Source organism: Vitis riparia, chromosome 13 (assembly GCF_004353265.1).
Source record: "Vitis riparia cultivar Riparia Gloire de Montpellier isolate 1030 chromosome 13, EGFV_Vit.rip_1.0, whole genome shotgun sequence".
Classification (NCBI taxonomy): Eukaryota; Viridiplantae; Streptophyta; class Magnoliopsida; order Vitales; family Vitaceae; genus Vitis; species Vitis riparia.
This window is the reverse complement of record NC_048443.1, coordinates 1,951,077-1,967,518: the sequence shown is the minus strand read 5'-3', so window position 1 is coordinate 1,967,518 and position 16,442 is coordinate 1,951,077. Positions and strand designations below refer to the sequence as shown.

Here is a 16,442-nt window from a genome sequence, read left to right as displayed (position 1 = left end):
AACAAAACAAAAACAACTAAAACAAAAGAAAACTAGAAGAAAGTTAAGGTTAGAAAAAAAAAAAAACAATAAAATTAAAAGAAAGGAAATAAAGTTAGTGAAAAAGGAATTCACCAAACTTGTGATGAAAATCACAAGTAGCCTCTAAAAGGTTGTATCACTGTATTGTGGCACCATCCCCGGCAACGGCGCCATTTTTGATTCGCATGGATTCCCAGTCGGGTCATTTAATCAAAAACATTTATAAAACCTATGACCTCATACTAGTGTAGCAAAGCTACTATAGTATAGTGGCTCTAGGGTCGAACTCTGGGATGGGTTTTCATTCTACCAGTGATATACTCATGATTAGAAATTAAATTTAATGATTTCCTTTATCAAAAACTTAAAGCTTAAAAAGAAAATAAAATTTGTTTTGAAAGTATTTGAACCTAAATTAACATAAACTAATTAAAAATGGAAGAAAGAAAGTTTCTCGGAGCTAAGGATTGCTAGGATCAAGTTTAAAATGCAAAGTGGAAAATTCCGGATTTTTCTCCTCGCATTGGGGATTTAACCTATAGTTATTTCCCGAACCGGTATAGGTTTGACAATGAAGATTTAATCCATAAAAATCAATAGAAATGGTAGTCAAGGTCCATTAATGGCTTTAGACACTATATAGGTCTTCACCTTGAACCACTTTCCAATGGCTCGTACATGATAACTAATGGACTAATATGGATCTAGCAATAAGCATCCATAAAGACCTGAAGCTTACCATGTATTGGCCATTCAAAGTGATTCTAAGGGATTTAAAGCAAAACTTTGGATTAAAAAGCCATTTATGAACTTCAACTACCTGAATTTAATGCACGAGAATTTTCCAACTTTTCATCTGGACTTTTCACCTAGCTTCCTTCACTCCAAGAAACCAAGAGTTTAGCCTCTCATCCTCTGAGAAAACATCCTCAGAGTTTGTTTGGCTTCCAAGAAAGAGAAAATAGTAACGAGAAAATAGAAAATAAGAGTGCTCTGTATATTGCTAAGTGTTCAGCTCAACACCCGTGTTACATGTCTTCAAGAGGTGATTTCCACCCCTTATATAGTTTTTACAAAAGCAAAGCTTTTCATTGGCTTGCTACAAGGAGAAGAAAGGAAATTTACATCAAAAGAACTTAAGAAAATATCTAAAGTGAAGTCGGCAAAACAGGGGAGGGGGTGTGCGAATTTCGCACACCTCAGAAGGAATTTCGCACAGGTATGCGAATTTCGCATACCCTTCAGAAGGTATGCGAAATTTTCGCATACCTGGAGCAGTTCTCTTCCGAAAGTCATAACTTCCGCGTTTCAGCTCCAAATCATGCACGGTTTGAAGCGTTGGATTCTTGACTTCTTGAGCTTCGAAACGGTATATAGCATGTAAAAAATGGACTTCGGGAAGTGCTCCAAAAGTGCCAAAGAACACTGTAGCTGCTCACTTCAGATTTCCTCCTTGCTTCTCTTTGCTTTTCTTCTTTGGTTGGCTTGTCTTAATGATCCAAAAAGATGTCAAAACACTAAAACTAGCCACAAATATGATTAGAAGTCATTGCTAGGTCCTTAACATGCCAATTGGAATAAAGGTGAAGAATTACTACACAAAAGTGCTTAAAACATAATGACTTAAAGGTGTAAAATGGCACTTTTGGGTAGTAATCACCACACCTCCTTTTTTTTTTTTTTTTTTTTTTTTAAGTATTTACTCAAATCTTTTCAAATTAGAAAGAAAGACATCTTGGTGAAACGGAGCTCTCAAAATCTCATACCCAAAATAATAATTGAAAGGAAAAAAAAGGCTAACAAGGCAATGAGGGTGCTGCCGACAAATTCAAATCATCTAAAATAAAAATACACATTACCCACATGACCAAATGTCAACCACCCACCAAATAATATTCAATATTTTCCAACCCTAAAGCTTCACTTTTATGTCCCACACCCAAAAATAATTAAATCTAACTTGACCCTTAAAAAAAAAACATTTCATAACAAAAATTGCAATTATGAATTTATTGAATTCAATCTAGAAATACCCAATAAAAAATTGTTTTAAAGTTTTGATAGATGAAATAATATACGAGCATTTTCATTATCAAGATGTAATACGACACCGACTAATCTGCCTTCATTATTAAAGTGAGTTTGATCGTGTTTTTACTTAAAGTATTTTTAATAAAAATATTTTTTTTAAATGTTTTTATTAGAATCACCGATCAAGTATTTATTTATAAAATACTAAAAGTGATTTAAATGGGCTTGTCAAATTTAATTAATGAAATAATAAATTGAATGCATTCATTGATTAGAATAGACAATACGAATGTGACATCTAAACCAAACTAAACTACTTAAATTAATTAATTATATCTATATATATATACATCTTATTGAAGTAACCATATGATAGTAAGAAAATATGAATGTCACAATGACCAACTTCCTATAATTGTTTTTTTTTTTTTTTTTTACTTTAATATTTTAGCTAGACATGTTATGCCCTGTTTGGCTCATCTATAGAAGATGGGTTTTTTAGGCAAGACAATAAACCAACGGACACTGCATTTGTGGTGGAAGAAAAAGACAAGAAGCAAAAGGAAGAAGTCAACATCAAACAGCTCATTGCATTATAGAATGGGTGAAGGACTCTAAATATCAGCTCAATTAGTTGAAGCCTTGCATGGACCAACCTATCCATTCTTCAAATTTCAAATTAAAAAGCAATTAATGGGTGTGTGAAGTAATGAATCTATATATCATATAGTAAACAAAAATGAAAGTTCTTTTGCTTTAGAATATATCCATATTTACGAAAGTGATTCTTTCGTAATTTTCTCGGAATTTTAAAATCAATTTTTTTAATTTCCAAAAGTTGAAGGTGATTTGTAAAATCGTATCTTCAATAAGAAAAAAAAATATTTATAGTATTATATATGTATAAATTTTTTTAATTATATAAAAATATTTTAATACGTGCAAATTTATTAAATCAAAACGAATAATATTTACACGAGATGAAGTATATTATAATCGATCATTATTTGTATTATAGGAGTCTGTTTGATATCGAAAAATATGTCCATCTATTTAATCTCATAATCATCTTAAGTGTTCATTAAACCCTTGGATTACGTTTGATTTATGGGATAAGATAAATATCATAGAAAATTTATTTTAAATAAAATAATTTAAGGTAATATATCGTATGGACACGATATTTTACGGAAGTATATCAAATGAGATACATTATATCATATTAATATTTAATTTATAAAATAAATAAAAATCATATGAAATATATAATATTTTTAATATGTGAAATAAAATTATATCATACTCCAATATTTTCTATTTTAAAAAATGAATTTATCTCATATTTAATAATATTTGTAACTAAAATATTTAAATTTTATAAATAATTTTTATATTATGTTATTTAATATATACAAATAATTTATATATAATGTATTAATATTATTTTATAATTTTTTGCTATAAATTTAGTTAATAATAAAAATTTTATTTTACAAAATGAATATATATAAAAAATAAAAAAATAATTTCATGATATATGAGATATGCATGTCTCATATCTTAGCATGAAATTAACATATTCTATATAAAATAAAAAAATGAATAATATATCTCATAATTTATTATATCGATTCAACGTCGTATAAGATAAATAATGAGATAACATGAAATGAGATCCCATGTCATATTCGACCTACCAAACAGTACCTAACCAAGCAGAACTTAGAGTGAGCATATACTATATACTACATAAAATTATTTTTGGTTGGATTATATATTTTGTGGATTTAATAAAAATTCCATTTAATACGGAAGAAGGATAAGAAAAGACACGGAGTCCAGTTGTCTCCTATGGAATTCACCTCTTTCTCCATCTGTCGGTGGAGACTTTCTCACTCTCAGGCTCAGCTTACAGCTGCGACGTCGCTTTCTTACTCTTCCTTTTCTCTCTCTTGCCCTCTCGTCCTATTCCAGAGTGATAATCTTTATTCAAATTAGCATAATCCCCGTATATATTTGTATACTTTCACATAATAGAGAGAGAGCGTGTGGAGAGAGAAATAGCTCTCTCATTCCCCATTTACTCATATTGTCCTCTTTATTTTCTTCCTCTACATTATCGCCTTCCAACTGGGTGTCGGTGGTTTTGGAGTTTTGGGCTTCATTTTTCGTGGGTTCGTCGAGATCTGGCTCCGATTTCGTCAGTTGGGGTCTGTTTTTGAGGAATTCGTTTGGGTTCCTTGAGGATTAGAGGAGAATTGGAGTTTTGAGGTGATTTTCTGGGGGGTTTTGGGTTGTTTTGTTGTTGATTTTGATGGTTTTTCTTTTATTTTCTTTTTTTTTGATCGGTTGGTCCTGGGGCAAGAGTGTTGGGGTGGTGAGAAATTTGGGTAATGGGAGACCAAATATGTCCAGTCAACTGAGTTTTGTGTTGTGTTTTTTTTTTGTTATTTTCGATGATTTTCTGTTTGGTTAATGGGAAATGTTGCAAAAAGAGGGAACTTTGAGTTTTGGAAGCTGGGTTTGTTGTTGTCAATTTGCTGGTTTTCTGTTTGATTGTTGGGAAAATGATGGACAAGGAGAGAAATTTCAAATTTGAAAGCTAGATTTTTCATTATTCTTTCTATTCAGACGAGGCTAATGCCAGTAACGAGCTTAGCCAAGTTGGGTTTTTTCTTGTCTTCAGTTTTCTTAGCCACCAAACGGAACTATGAAGCAATTAGCTAGTGTGGATGTTACTTCTTGAAGAAGGAAAGCTGATTCTCATTACCTTTTTTCAGGTGGTCCCGAGATCTGGGTCGACACTTGAGCAATTTTCGGGGAAAAAACTTGCTTTTGAGGAGGCTTTGAAGTTCTCAGGCATGCATAGATCTCGCTGAAACAGAGGCATTTCACATCTGAGCAAAGAGAAGATCAGGTGGCAATGGACTCTGAAGGAGAATCTGGGGTTAGTATTTTACAACATCCTTTCAGATTATGCACTTACCCTCTGCTTGTTGATCAGAAAGTTGACAAAACCCAAAGAAAAAAAAGGGGAACCCTTGTATCTCATGGTTTGAAAAATCTATCCTCCACTGAACTAAAAAATTATTAGGTTCATTTCTTTGCAAGTTTTTGTTCCCTGGCTTTTTAATAACGAAAGATTCAAGCAGCATTGATTTATTCCACGTTTAAGCTCTTGATTGATTTATCTACATTTTTGTTTTTGGTTTTTACTTTCTGGATGGGTTAGTGGCTAATTGATTTACAGACTGAAAATTCGCAAAATCGATATGGTTTATGAATTGTGAGACATGATTATGCAGGCCAAGTCCTTGAAGGGCCTGGGTGGTCAGGTTTGCCAGATCTGTGGTGATAATGTTGGCAAGACTGTAGATGGTGAGCCCTTTATTGCTTGCGATGTTTGTGCATTTCCTGTATGCAGGCCCTGCTACGAGTATGAGAGGAAAGACGGGAATCAGTCTTGCCCTCAATGCAAAACCAGATACAAGAGGCATAAAGGTCGGTTGAATATGATAAATATTGTGCCCATATCAGTTGATCAGATAGAAGGAAAATAAGTAGATTTAATTATTTGAGATGATTGTTTGACATTTTGTGCATAGCCTTATTTTGTTGCATGATATTCATTAGTTTGTGATGCTCATGAAACACATTGGAAATTGTTGAATGTTCTGGATTTTCTTTCGGAAGAACTTGTGCTCAAACAGTCCTGTTCTCTTTCCCCCCACTCCCACCTACCCAGCTGTCCTTGACTTGTTTTTATTCTTGTATTGTGAAAATTTTGTTTTATTTTTCTCAGAACCTTCTCTAAAATTTTAGCCAACTTTTGTTGGTACTCCTTGCTTACCAACTCATTTAATGGTTCGTCCCAAGTAGCTCTCAAACTCGTATTGGTTCTCTCAATGGGCATATATATATTTTTGCTTTTGAATCAGTCAGTGTGGGTATGAATGGTTGTGCTTTGTGCTTGATTCCAGGAAGCCCTGCTATTCGTGGTGACGGAGAAGAGGATGGTGATGTTGATGATGTTGTCGCTGATATCAACTACTCTTCGGAAGATCAAAACCAGAAGCAGAAGATAGCTGAGCGCATGTTGAGCTGGCAAATGACATATGGACGAGGGGAGGATACAAACTACGATAGAGAGGTTTCTCACAATCACATTCCCTTGCTCACAAATGGAATGGATGTAAGTTTTTGGCATGCTGTTCTTTTTTTGTTTCAGTAAATCTGAAACAAAATTAACATTTTATACTGTGCTTTTGATCATAGGTTTCAGGAGAGCTGTCTGCTGCTTCACCCGAGCGTCTTTCTATGGCATCTCCTGGAGTTGGTGGAGGAGGGAAACGTATACACCCCCTCCCATACACAGGAGATGTCAATCAATCACGTATTTCCCTCTTTCTCATTTAACACACCTTTCATGAATTTGCTCATTTCTTTCTGATATTGATTTAGTTTGTTGATAATTTTGTTTTGTAGCTAATATTAGAATCACGGATCCAGTGAGGGAGTTTGGTTCACCAGGATTAGGCAACGTAGCCTGGAAAGAGAGGGTTGATGGCTGGAAGATGAAGCAGGAGAAGAATGTTGTTCCACTGAGCACTGGCCATGCCGCTTCTGAAGGCAGAGGAGCTGGAGATATTGATGCAAGCACTGATGTGCTTGTGGATGACTCTCTCCTGTAGGTTTCCACTTGATTAAATTCAATAAACTTTTGCTTGATTTTTGTGGTTGTAGTCAACCTTGCTTTTACGTGGTTCTTGGTGCCAGTCGATGGAAAACTCAATTCTCAAATTGGGTACTTAAATCACGTTAGCTTTATAGGACAGTTCATGATGTCACGGAATGCTTAGAATGTTTATTATTTTGGCTTTCCTTGGTGATTCCTAATCGTTGTTTTCTGTAGTTCAATGTGTCAATTATAAATACTTACGGAATCCTTCTTTTCTAAATTTAGGTTCCATATCTTATTATTTACTTTTTAATTTCAGTGTTAGAAGAGGCTAATTTTCGTATGCTTGCCCTTTTAATTGTGCAGAAATGATGAAGCTCGGCAGCCTCTCTCAAGGAAGGTTTCTATTCCATCATCTAGGATAAATCCTTACAGGATGGTCATTATTCTGCGGCTGATTATTCTCTCAATTTTCTTGCACTACCGGATAACAAATCCTGTGAATGATGCATATCCTCTGTGGCTGCTATCTGTGATATGTGAGATTTGGTTTGCAATGTCCTGGATATTGGATCAGTTCCCAAAATGGCTCCCAGTAAACCGTGAAACATATCTTGACAGGCTCGCTCTAAGGTAAGGCAATTTCCCTCCACCAACTTAGTCTTTTATTTTGCTGAGTAGTTTGTTTGTCCTCGTTCACATCTTTCAACTTTCAAGTACTTCCTTTGACTTTGAGTTTCAATTCTCTCAAAATTAGCATATTGATTTTAATTTCATATGACTAGATATGACCGAGAAGGAGAGCCCTCACAGTTAGCTGCTGTTGACATATTTGTCAGTACTGTGGACCCTTTAAAGGAGCCACCTCTTGTAACAGCAAATACCGTCTTGTCCATTCTTGCTGTTGACTACCCAGTTGACAAGGTTTCTTGTTATGTCTCTGACGATGGAGCGGCTATGTTGACATTTGAAGCTTTATCTGAAACATCAGAATTTGCACGAAAATGGGTTCCTTTCTGCAAAAAGTATAGCATTGAGCCACGGGCCCCAGAATGGTACTTTGCACTGAAGATTGACTACCTGAAGGATAAAGTTCAGCCATCATTTGTCAAAGACCGCAGGGCTATGAAAGTAAGAGGTTTAAGATACATGCTTTACAGATGGACTTGGTTAATGTGTTTCTTGTTTTTTAAGTGCATTCTTTTATTGACTCCTTAGCATTTTCTTGCAGAGAGAGTATGAAGAATTTAAGGTTCGTGTCAATGGGCTCGTTGCAAAAGCACAAAAGATTCCTGAAGAAGGATGGATCATGCAGGATGGTACACCATGGCCTGGAAATAATACCAGGGATCATCCAGGAATGATCCAGGTACCCTCTTCTCATGCCTAGAGATCTAATTATGATGAAGATGACTACTGAATGGTTACCTGAAATCACTATTTGTGGCTTGGTTTTGAAAATGTTTATGATCCTTAATAATTTTTCCTGTGCAAGCCCATAGAACAAGTGCATATAAGTTTGATATTGTTCATGTCTTCACTTTTTGTCTGGTATACCTTTTTTCCCCTTCTGTGAGTTTCCTCCTGCAGTGTCATGTATGAGCTTGCTCCTTTATTCTATTCTAGGATTTTTTCTGTCTTTTGGGTTGCGTTCCTTTGGAACGTCGAACTGCAAGTTTTTACTTATTTTGCTTCCTTGCAGTGGTACTACTTTGTCCTAAGATTGAATATATTTCATTGTTTGCAGGTTTTCTTAGGTCAAAGTGGAGGGCTCGATACCGAGGGTAATGAGCTGCCTCGGTTAGTCTATGTTTCTCGTGAAAAGCGTCCTGGCTTCCAACATCACAAGAAAGCCGGTGCTATGAATGCACTTGTGCGTAATTAACTATTACATATTGAAGCTTATTCCATATATCTAGATATACAAAATAATTATTTAACTATTCACCTCTCATGATTTCTGTTACTCTCTTGCAGGTTCGAGTATCAGCTGTTCTAACTAATGGACCCTTCTTGTTGAATCTTGATTGTGATCACTACATAAACAACAGCAAGGCATTGAGGGAAGCTATGTGTTTTTTGATGGATCCAAACCTTGGGAAATCAGTTTGTTATGTTCAGTTTCCACAGAGGTTTGATGGTATTGATAGAAATGATCGATATGCCAACCGTAATACTGTTTTCTTTGATGTAAGTTATTTTGTTCCTTCATTATGATTGTGTGCTTACAGTATTTCTATAATTTTTTTTAGTGTGATCGACAACCTACTTGCATGTGTGATATGGTATGTTAGTGATTTAATGAAGATTCAAGCAGGTCGAGAAACTATATAAACTTATTTGTTATCTTTTTGTGTGCCATATTGCTGACATTGTCATTTCTTTCCCTTTTCTGCATTTCAGATAAACTTGAGAGGTTTGGATGGTATTCAAGGCCCTGTTTATGTGGGAACTGGATGCGTCTTCAATAGAACTGCTTTATATGGTTATGAGCCCCCTATCAAACCTAAGCATAAAAAACCAGGGGTGTTTTCTTTATGCTGTGGTGGATCAAGAAAGAAGGGTTCAAAATCCAGTAAGAAGGGCTCAGACAAGAAGAAATCTAGCAAGCATGTAGACCCCACTGTGCCAATTTTCAATCTAGAGGATATAGAGGAGGGTGTTGAAGGTACAGTTCTTATTTTCCGTTCTTTATATCCTTGATAGATCTGCCAGGTGAAAATGTTGGTTATATTAAGTTATCCTTCGATTCTGTAGATCATGTAGCAATGATACTTAAACAGTGCCTGAATGCTAAACTGATCAAGTCGGCATGGATATTGACTTGGCTCCAGCACACTATTTTTCTAGTTCCTCCCATTTCAAACAATAATTTTGATTGACTTTCCAGGGTAATTAAAAGATTTTTCTAATGTTAATATGCTGCACTGCAAATATTGCTCCATGTGTTTTGTGTCTCTCTTTTTGATTTGCACATTTTTTCTACTTTTTTTTCCTTGATTGATTTAGCAGTACCTGATTGGTCCCTGCATGGGTATGTACAAGATTCTGTGCAAGAGATCATCAAACCCTTTCCACAAAGAAAATCCGCATATTTATGCCTAGATAGTGATAGCATGGATTTCTTGAGCAATTGTATTGGTTTTGAGACATTTATCAGTTTTTGGAAATATTTATTTTACTGGATGTGGCACTCATCATCCCTTACTCATTTTCAAAATAGGTGCTGGATTTGATGATGAGAAGTCACTGTTAATGTCACAAATGAGCCTGGAAAAAAGGTTTGGTCAGTCTGCTGTTTTTGTTGCCTCTACACTTATGGAGAATGGTGGTGTCCCTCAATCTGCAGCCCCAGAAACACTTCTTAAAGAGGCCATTCATGTTATCAGCTGTGGATACGAGGATAAAACAGAATGGGGACGTGAGGTATGCTGTTTTCTTATATTCAATTCTTTAGTTTTCTTGTTGCTTTCAGTTTAATGCCATTACACAGTTCCATCAAGAAAATCTTGTTTCATGGGATCACAAGACATTGCCTGAAAGGCTGGACCAATAATTTAGGGATGAACCTGCATGTGGCCTGTGTTAATAAATTGAAAACATGGTTATTGAACATTCTAGCCTTCCTAGATAAGTGACCACATTTCATGGTTGCTTTAGTAACATATTTCTTTTGCTTTGGCTATTTGGGGTGTGAACTTGACTTTCTAGTGAATGTTCTTTCTCATTAGCTGATGTTGTTTGAATAGATGAGAAAGAGAACTTACTATTTTCTCATATGGTCTGTGTGGCTGCTCAGAGAATCAAGTAAAAGAACAAAACCTTTTGTTCTTTGTTTGGCTTGTTTTCTATGAAATTATTTTTGGACCTTAAATTATTTTGTCAGCCCATTCCTTCTTTTAACTGCCTTGGAAAGTTTTACTGCATTCTCATTCTGGTGTCATGCATTGGAAATCAGCATTTCATTTGAAAGACGGGACTTTGTTTTTAGTAGAAAGTGCAAACTCGTACTTCCAAAAATCAACCTCACTCTCAAAAAGCAGACATTGGCTTTTGCATACAAGTAACAAATATTTATCTGTGGCTCTGCAGATAGGATGGATATATGGGTCTGTCACAGAAGATATTCTTACAGGATTCAAGATGCATGCTCGTGGTTGGAGATCTATTTACTGCATGCCCAAGCGCCCGGCCTTCAAAGGGTCTGCCCCTATTAATCTTTCAGATCGTCTGAACCAAGTGCTTCGATGGGCCCTGGGTTCTGTGGAAATTCTTTTCAGTCGGCACTGTCCTATCTGGTATGGTTATGGTGGAAGGCTAAAATGGCTTGAGAGATTCGCATATGTAAACACCACCATTTATCCAATCACTGCCATCCCTCTTCTTGTTTACTGCACTCTGCCAGCTGTTTGTTTGCTTACTGGAAAGTTCATTATTCCACAGGTTCGTTATATCACCATAAGCTCTATTAAAACTTAAAGTAGTTCTATTACTACCTTATTCTTGGGGGGGCACTGTTCTTAAAGAGTCGGCCTATGTGGAATATCTCCTGTCCTACCCATACAGTATGCCATTTAGTGTTACTTCGGTAATTGTAGTCAATTTGGTTGATGATAAAAAAATGTCTGTTTTCACTACATGGACTGAAGATTTCCCGAAGAACTATGAGATGGCATGCTTTAATTGGTGGATCAGGAATTATCATCGAATAGCTAACTATTGAGGATCCAATTCAATTGCAGGTCATGATTGAAAATTGCCATCTTCTAAAAGTTGTTAGTAGTGAATGTTTAGTTTGAACAATACAAATCTTGAAAAAGAGGGCAATCATCTCTGACACGGCTGTTTGTGTACCTGTGATCTATGAAAACAAACTAATGTTGAACCTTTTTATCCTTAAGAAGGGGGTGTCCTGGCCCCGGGGATTATGTTTTTCCATGCTTTTGGCAATGCATGCATGCCATGAATAATGAATGCATACTAATACTGCCATTGCTCATTATTGCACAGATCAGTAACATTGCAAGTATTTGGTTTATATCCCTCTTCCTTTCCATCTTTGCTACCGGTATATTGGAGATGAGATGGAGTGGTGTTGGAATCGATGAATGGTGGAGAAATGAGCAGTTTTGGGTTATTGGTGGCGTGTCTGCTCATCTTTTTGCTGTTTTCCAAGGCCTGCTGAAAGTACTTGCTGGAATTGATACCAACTTCACTGTCACCTCCAAGGCTTCGGATGAAGACGGGGATTTTGCTGAACTCTACATGTTTAAATGGACAACTCTTCTCATCCCACCCACAACGCTCCTCATAATCAACTTGGTGGGTGTTGTTGCAGGGATCTCCTATGCCATCAACAGTGGCTACCAGTCATGGGGTCCACTCTTTGGCAAGCTCTTCTTTGCCTTCTGGGTGATCGTTCATCTCTATCCCTTCCTCAAAGGTCTGATGGGACGCCAGAACCGAACACCCACTATTGTTGTTGTCTGGTCGATTCTCCTTGCTTCCATTTTCTCGTTGTTATGGGTCAGAATTGATCCCTTCACCACTAGAGTCACTGGCCCAGATGTTGAGCAGTGTGGTATCAACTGCTAGAGGGAAGACAACTGAAACAATGAAAACCTCAACATCTGTTTCTTCTCTCTGTACTATATGTGAGAGAAGAGGAGGTGGGAGTTACGGAATCTCTCATGTTTCTGCTGTACCTGTTTGGTTGTGGACTTCTTTTGTCCATGTGAAGTTTACATCATGTGCAGAATATAGGTTTGGTCAAATTCATTTGTTGTTCCATGAGTGACTATAACGTTTGTCTTTCAAAAGATAAACTCTGTTGTTGCGTAAAGTATCTGAACAGACTGTGCCACAGCAATTACCTTTTCTTGTGTATTTATTTGTCAAGACCAGAAGCAATCATGTAACTTAATGCATGTTTTCTCCTTACCATTCAATTATAATGCTCTTTCTGTGCAACTCCAGATTGTGATTTCATCTGTTACTCGTATGTTATTCTTTACCCTGTCCAATTTTACGATGGGATTGACTACAACCACTAAATAGAGCTTGTACTCATTATGAAATGGTTATAGCAACTCTGTTGATGATCCTGAGCTTGGATTGTTATGGGATGGAAATTTGGAGGTTGAATCATTTGAGTACATTGATAAAAACTAGATTTCATATTTGTAAAGGTTGTTTGGCTAGAGAGATTCTTTTTGGTCATATTATGACAGCAGGGTACTTTTAGAACAGATACTTCAATGAACTAGCTAGCTGCATGCATCACAAGGCACAAATTTAATGCTTTTGTTAATGCATCATGTGCTGTGTAAGACCTAAGCATACAGCTTCTTTTAATCTTAAGAGATGGCAACTATCCAAAATTTTTATTTAATGCTATTGTTCATATGCTTTACTTCCATTATGGGCATTTGGTTTCATGCCCTGTAGAATGATCCTAGCCATATGGCGCATGACGATTGGGGATTGAAATTGAACATTTGAGACCGTCCACAGGATTATAGAAACCACAGGGCTACTTGTAGGGGACCCCAAGAAGCCAACTGACCCTACTTCAGAGCATGGTATTTTTCTGTTTGGCACACTACTTTCTTGGCCAGTAAATCCCCAGAATCTCATGTTGTCTGCATTTGGAATCTCACCTTGTTTTCCCTAGAAAATTCATTCCAGTGAATTTAAGGCATTGGGAAATCTTTGATATGTTACTGCCTAGCCAAATTGATTCCAACACGTGGCACATGAGCCACCTAATCACTAGAAAAGTATTTGGACCTCAGAAAATTGACTGGTGAGAGTTGAGAGCTCTCAGAACACCCTCTGGATATTTCTCTTAATAGTAGGTGTCATCAAAGCCTAGTTTCTTACTGCTGTTCTTCCCATTTTGATTTTTTGGTGTTAAATTCTCAAATTTTGATAGTATTTCTCTACTGAGTGTCTCTTATTTTGATCTGAACTGCAGAATCAAAAAATATATTTTGTTGTCATCTTGAAGATTTTCTTTCTCTGTTGGAGAATGGTTGGAGCTATATTGATTAGCAGTTCCTCATTTGCAGAGTCGTATTCCTGCCCTTATTTATGCTTGGACTCATTATCTTTGTCTAATCTGAATGTCAAGAGCAGTGGGGATTCGGGGTTGTACAGAAACTTGATAGCAAAGAAGCAGTTATGGAGGCCTGGGTCACTGGACTTGAGCAGTTCTTTCATAGACGCCTGGTATGAGTGGCGGTTGTCCACCAAGATGCTTTCACATATTGCCAATCGGTGTTCCAGGAAGCAGCGGAAGCTTGGGAACCACCTCAGTATCGTTGATGAGCTCGGTGGACAGTATGAGGACACCTTTAATGATGTCAAGAAGGTGAGTAAACTCCTCTGCAAACATCCTATTTTTAACAAAATTGAATATTATGTGGCTTTTTATGATTCTTGTGCATGCAAATTACCAATTTTCTTGTGTGGAAGACCAGCATATTGTCCCTAAATGTTCTGCATTTCTCAGACTAGAAGCTCCTTTCTCTTAGAATCAATTGAAAGAGACCCATATTGAGTTTGGTATTTGTCCATAACACACTGACCATGATGTTTCTCTCAGAATGATGAATTCTTCACAGTGAGTTCTTCATTTCAAATAAGCTTAATGTAGACTACTATTTTGTTGTTGATGTTCTTGAGTTTGTATCAGAAATTGCCTTGACAGTAGCGCTCCCTGCATATTAGCCTCTTGAGTAGTTTTGGAATCGGTGTTTGTTGGCAGTTCTCAATGCTAGACTCTTTGTTTTTGGAAAATCTAAAGCCTTTTGAATTGTTCATGTTTAGTTCCATGAGAATTTGATAATCTTCAGGTGTCAGTTGATTATTCTCATTCTTAGGCTAGTTGTTCCATTACTGTCATGGAGTTTAGCTTCACTGAAAATAATCTGCTTTGCAGCAAATACAAAACTACTTCACATTTAAGGCTGTAAGGACTGTTCTTAACCAGCTTTATGAGATGAACCCAACAGAGTACACATGGTTCTACAAGTAAGTGGATCGTTGTCTTTGCATTTTTGGTTCCTGAAATGTTAGAACCCGTTTGGTAGTGATTCTATGAAACACTTCTAATATTTATAATACTTAAAAAAATTTATCATTAAAGTGTTAGAAATGTTAAAAACGCTTTCTAGAATCACTCCCAAACGCATTGTTAGTCTGTTTAATAACTGTTTTTTAAAACACTTTCCTATTTTTAATTGAAATGGGTGTTGTTAGATTCCAATTCTCGGTCTTTCTCCTCTGTTTTCTCACCAACAATATGAACATCCAAGGCTAGAAAATTTTCCCAAGAACATGAGAATTTAGAAGGATAATTCTTTCTTCAAGCTGCTTTTACAATCATTTTGATATCCAAATCAAAACTCAGGTTTCCAATTATGCAAAAATCAATCATTTGACACTCAACTCTATTAACTCTTTCGGGTCTTGCTTTGTTCCCTGTCATGGCAGCTTCGTCGCAGCAAATAAGCCTGGAGATAGAAAGCGTTTCATTCAGACCCTTGGAAAGGTAGTTTCCTCATATTCTGCTTTCAAAATTGTTCTGATATCTGTTTTCATAAACGAAAATGCATGGTACCTAGTAGCAATTACTGCTTTCAAAAGAAAGAAAAGTACTTATCAGATATTTACCCTAAAACGATATTTCATGACCATCCTTTCTTTCTACTTTCAAAATTGTTGTGATATTTGTTCTCATAAATGACAATGCATAATACTCGATAACAATTATTGTTGTCAAAAACAAAAAAAGTACTTATCAAATACTAACTAAAAAACAATATTTCATGACTATTCTTTCACTATGTTTCCAGGAAAAGCAAGAACTTGCTGAAAGAGTTATGATAACCCGATTGCACCTCTATGGAAAATGGATTAAGGTAGGAAAATCTTGAATTAAGCTTTTTGACACCGGATTGATAAATTTGTGACTGAAAGTAATACTTTAGAAACTTTTACATTTTGCACAATGTATGTTATAAATCAAGAGAATTGCTTTTCAGATTTGAGGTCTGAAATAAAATTTTGTTCTTTTAAGAAAGACGGTTTCAAAAGATGTCATCAATTAGGCCCTTGGAGGCTGACCCAAATTTTCTTTTGTGTGTTTGGATGGCTAGAAATGCAATCACGCAGAAATATACAAGGAAATATCAGATCAGAACTTGGAGTTGATGCGGGAACGCCTAATGGAGACTATTGTGTGGCCATCTGATGATACAAATACAGAGAAAATTGGATGAGGTGTATTTTGCTGAATCTATTTAGTGTTAGTCTGCCATATGGAATGAGTAATGCTATATATGGAATTCTTCAATTTGTACATATAAGATTACAAATCTCCATTGTAAAAACCTTTCTTCGAGGGGGAGAAGATTTTAGTTTAAGTTATAACATGCCTCTTTTTTTTTTTAATTAAATACCCGCATCCGATTTTGTATAAATTTATGATTTTAAATTTTTTTAAGGTTTTTTTAAATACTCGAATTTCAATTTCTAATTAAGTCGTTTGAGAGTGATTTCAAAAAATATTTTTAATTATTACAACACTTGAAATATTCAATCCTTAAGGTCATTACATTATTTTTATTATTTTTATATTATATTAGAGAATAAATTTTTTTTAATTAAATGCTTATATATGATTTTGTATAAATTTATGATTTTATAA

The 16,442-nt window shown here is 35.7% G+C and overlaps 2 protein-coding genes across 2 annotated transcripts; both read left to right on the top strand.

Annotated features, from left to right (window-relative positions):
• Positions 1–4,066: 4,066 nt before the first annotated feature.
• Positions 4,067–12,705, top strand: LOC117928943 (cellulose synthase A catalytic subunit 3 [UDP-forming]). The gene is made up of 15 exons (XM_034849086.1): positions 4,067–4,323; positions 4,833–4,999; positions 5,358–5,553; positions 6,033–6,244; positions 6,328–6,445; positions 6,538–6,739; positions 7,097–7,363; positions 7,516–7,861; positions 7,962–8,099; positions 8,478–8,603; positions 8,708–8,920; positions 9,134–9,398; positions 9,954–10,156; positions 10,823–11,173; positions 11,741–12,705. Exons 2-15 carry the CDS (start codon positions 4,976–4,978, stop codon positions 12,323–12,325), a joined length of 3,246 nt encoding a protein of 1,081 aa, XP_034704977.1. The 5' UTR covers positions 4,067–4,323; positions 4,833–4,975; the 3' UTR covers positions 12,326–12,705.
• A 626-nt stretch (positions 12,706–13,331) lies between these two features.
• LOC117928944 (chaperonin-like RbcX protein 2, chloroplastic) lies at positions 13,332–16,191 on the top strand. The gene is made up of 5 exons (XM_034849087.1): positions 13,332–14,102; positions 14,673–14,764; positions 15,227–15,284; positions 15,589–15,654; positions 15,892–16,191. The coding sequence occupies exons 1-5, from the start codon at positions 13,761–13,763 to the stop codon at positions 16,012–16,014; spliced, it is 681 nt and encodes a 226-aa protein (XP_034704978.1). The 5' UTR covers positions 13,332–13,760; the 3' UTR covers positions 16,015–16,191.
• The last annotated feature ends 251 nt before the right edge of the window (positions 16,192–16,442 follow it).

What these genes read in the sequence shown, in the direction of transcription:
- LOC117928943 (XM_034849086.1), top strand. Translation starts at nt 4,976, where the DNA reads ATGGACTCTGAAGGAGAATCTGGG. An exon ending in CTTGTGGATGACTCTCTCCT is followed by an intron (nt 6,740 to 7,096) that starts GTAGGTTTCCAC and finishes TTAATTGTGCAG; the next exon opens with AAATGATGAAGCTCGGCAGC. An exon ending in TATAGAGGAGGGTGTTGAAG is followed by an intron (nt 9,399 to 9,953) that starts GTACAGTTCTTA and finishes TTTTCAAAATAG; the next exon opens with GTGCTGGATTTGATGATGAG.
- LOC117928944 (XM_034849087.1), top strand. Translation starts at nt 13,761, where the DNA reads ATGGTTGGAGCTATATTGATTAGCAGTTCCTCATTTGCAGAGTCGTAT. An exon ending in GAGTACACATGGTTCTACAA is followed by an intron (nt 14,765 to 15,226) that starts GTAAGTGGATCG and finishes CTGTCATGGCAG; the next exon opens with CTTCGTCGCAGCAAATAAGC. An exon ending in TCTATGGAAAATGGATTAAG is followed by an intron (nt 15,655 to 15,891) that starts GTAGGAAAATCT and finishes TTGGATGGCTAG; the next exon opens with AAATGCAATCACGCAGAAAT.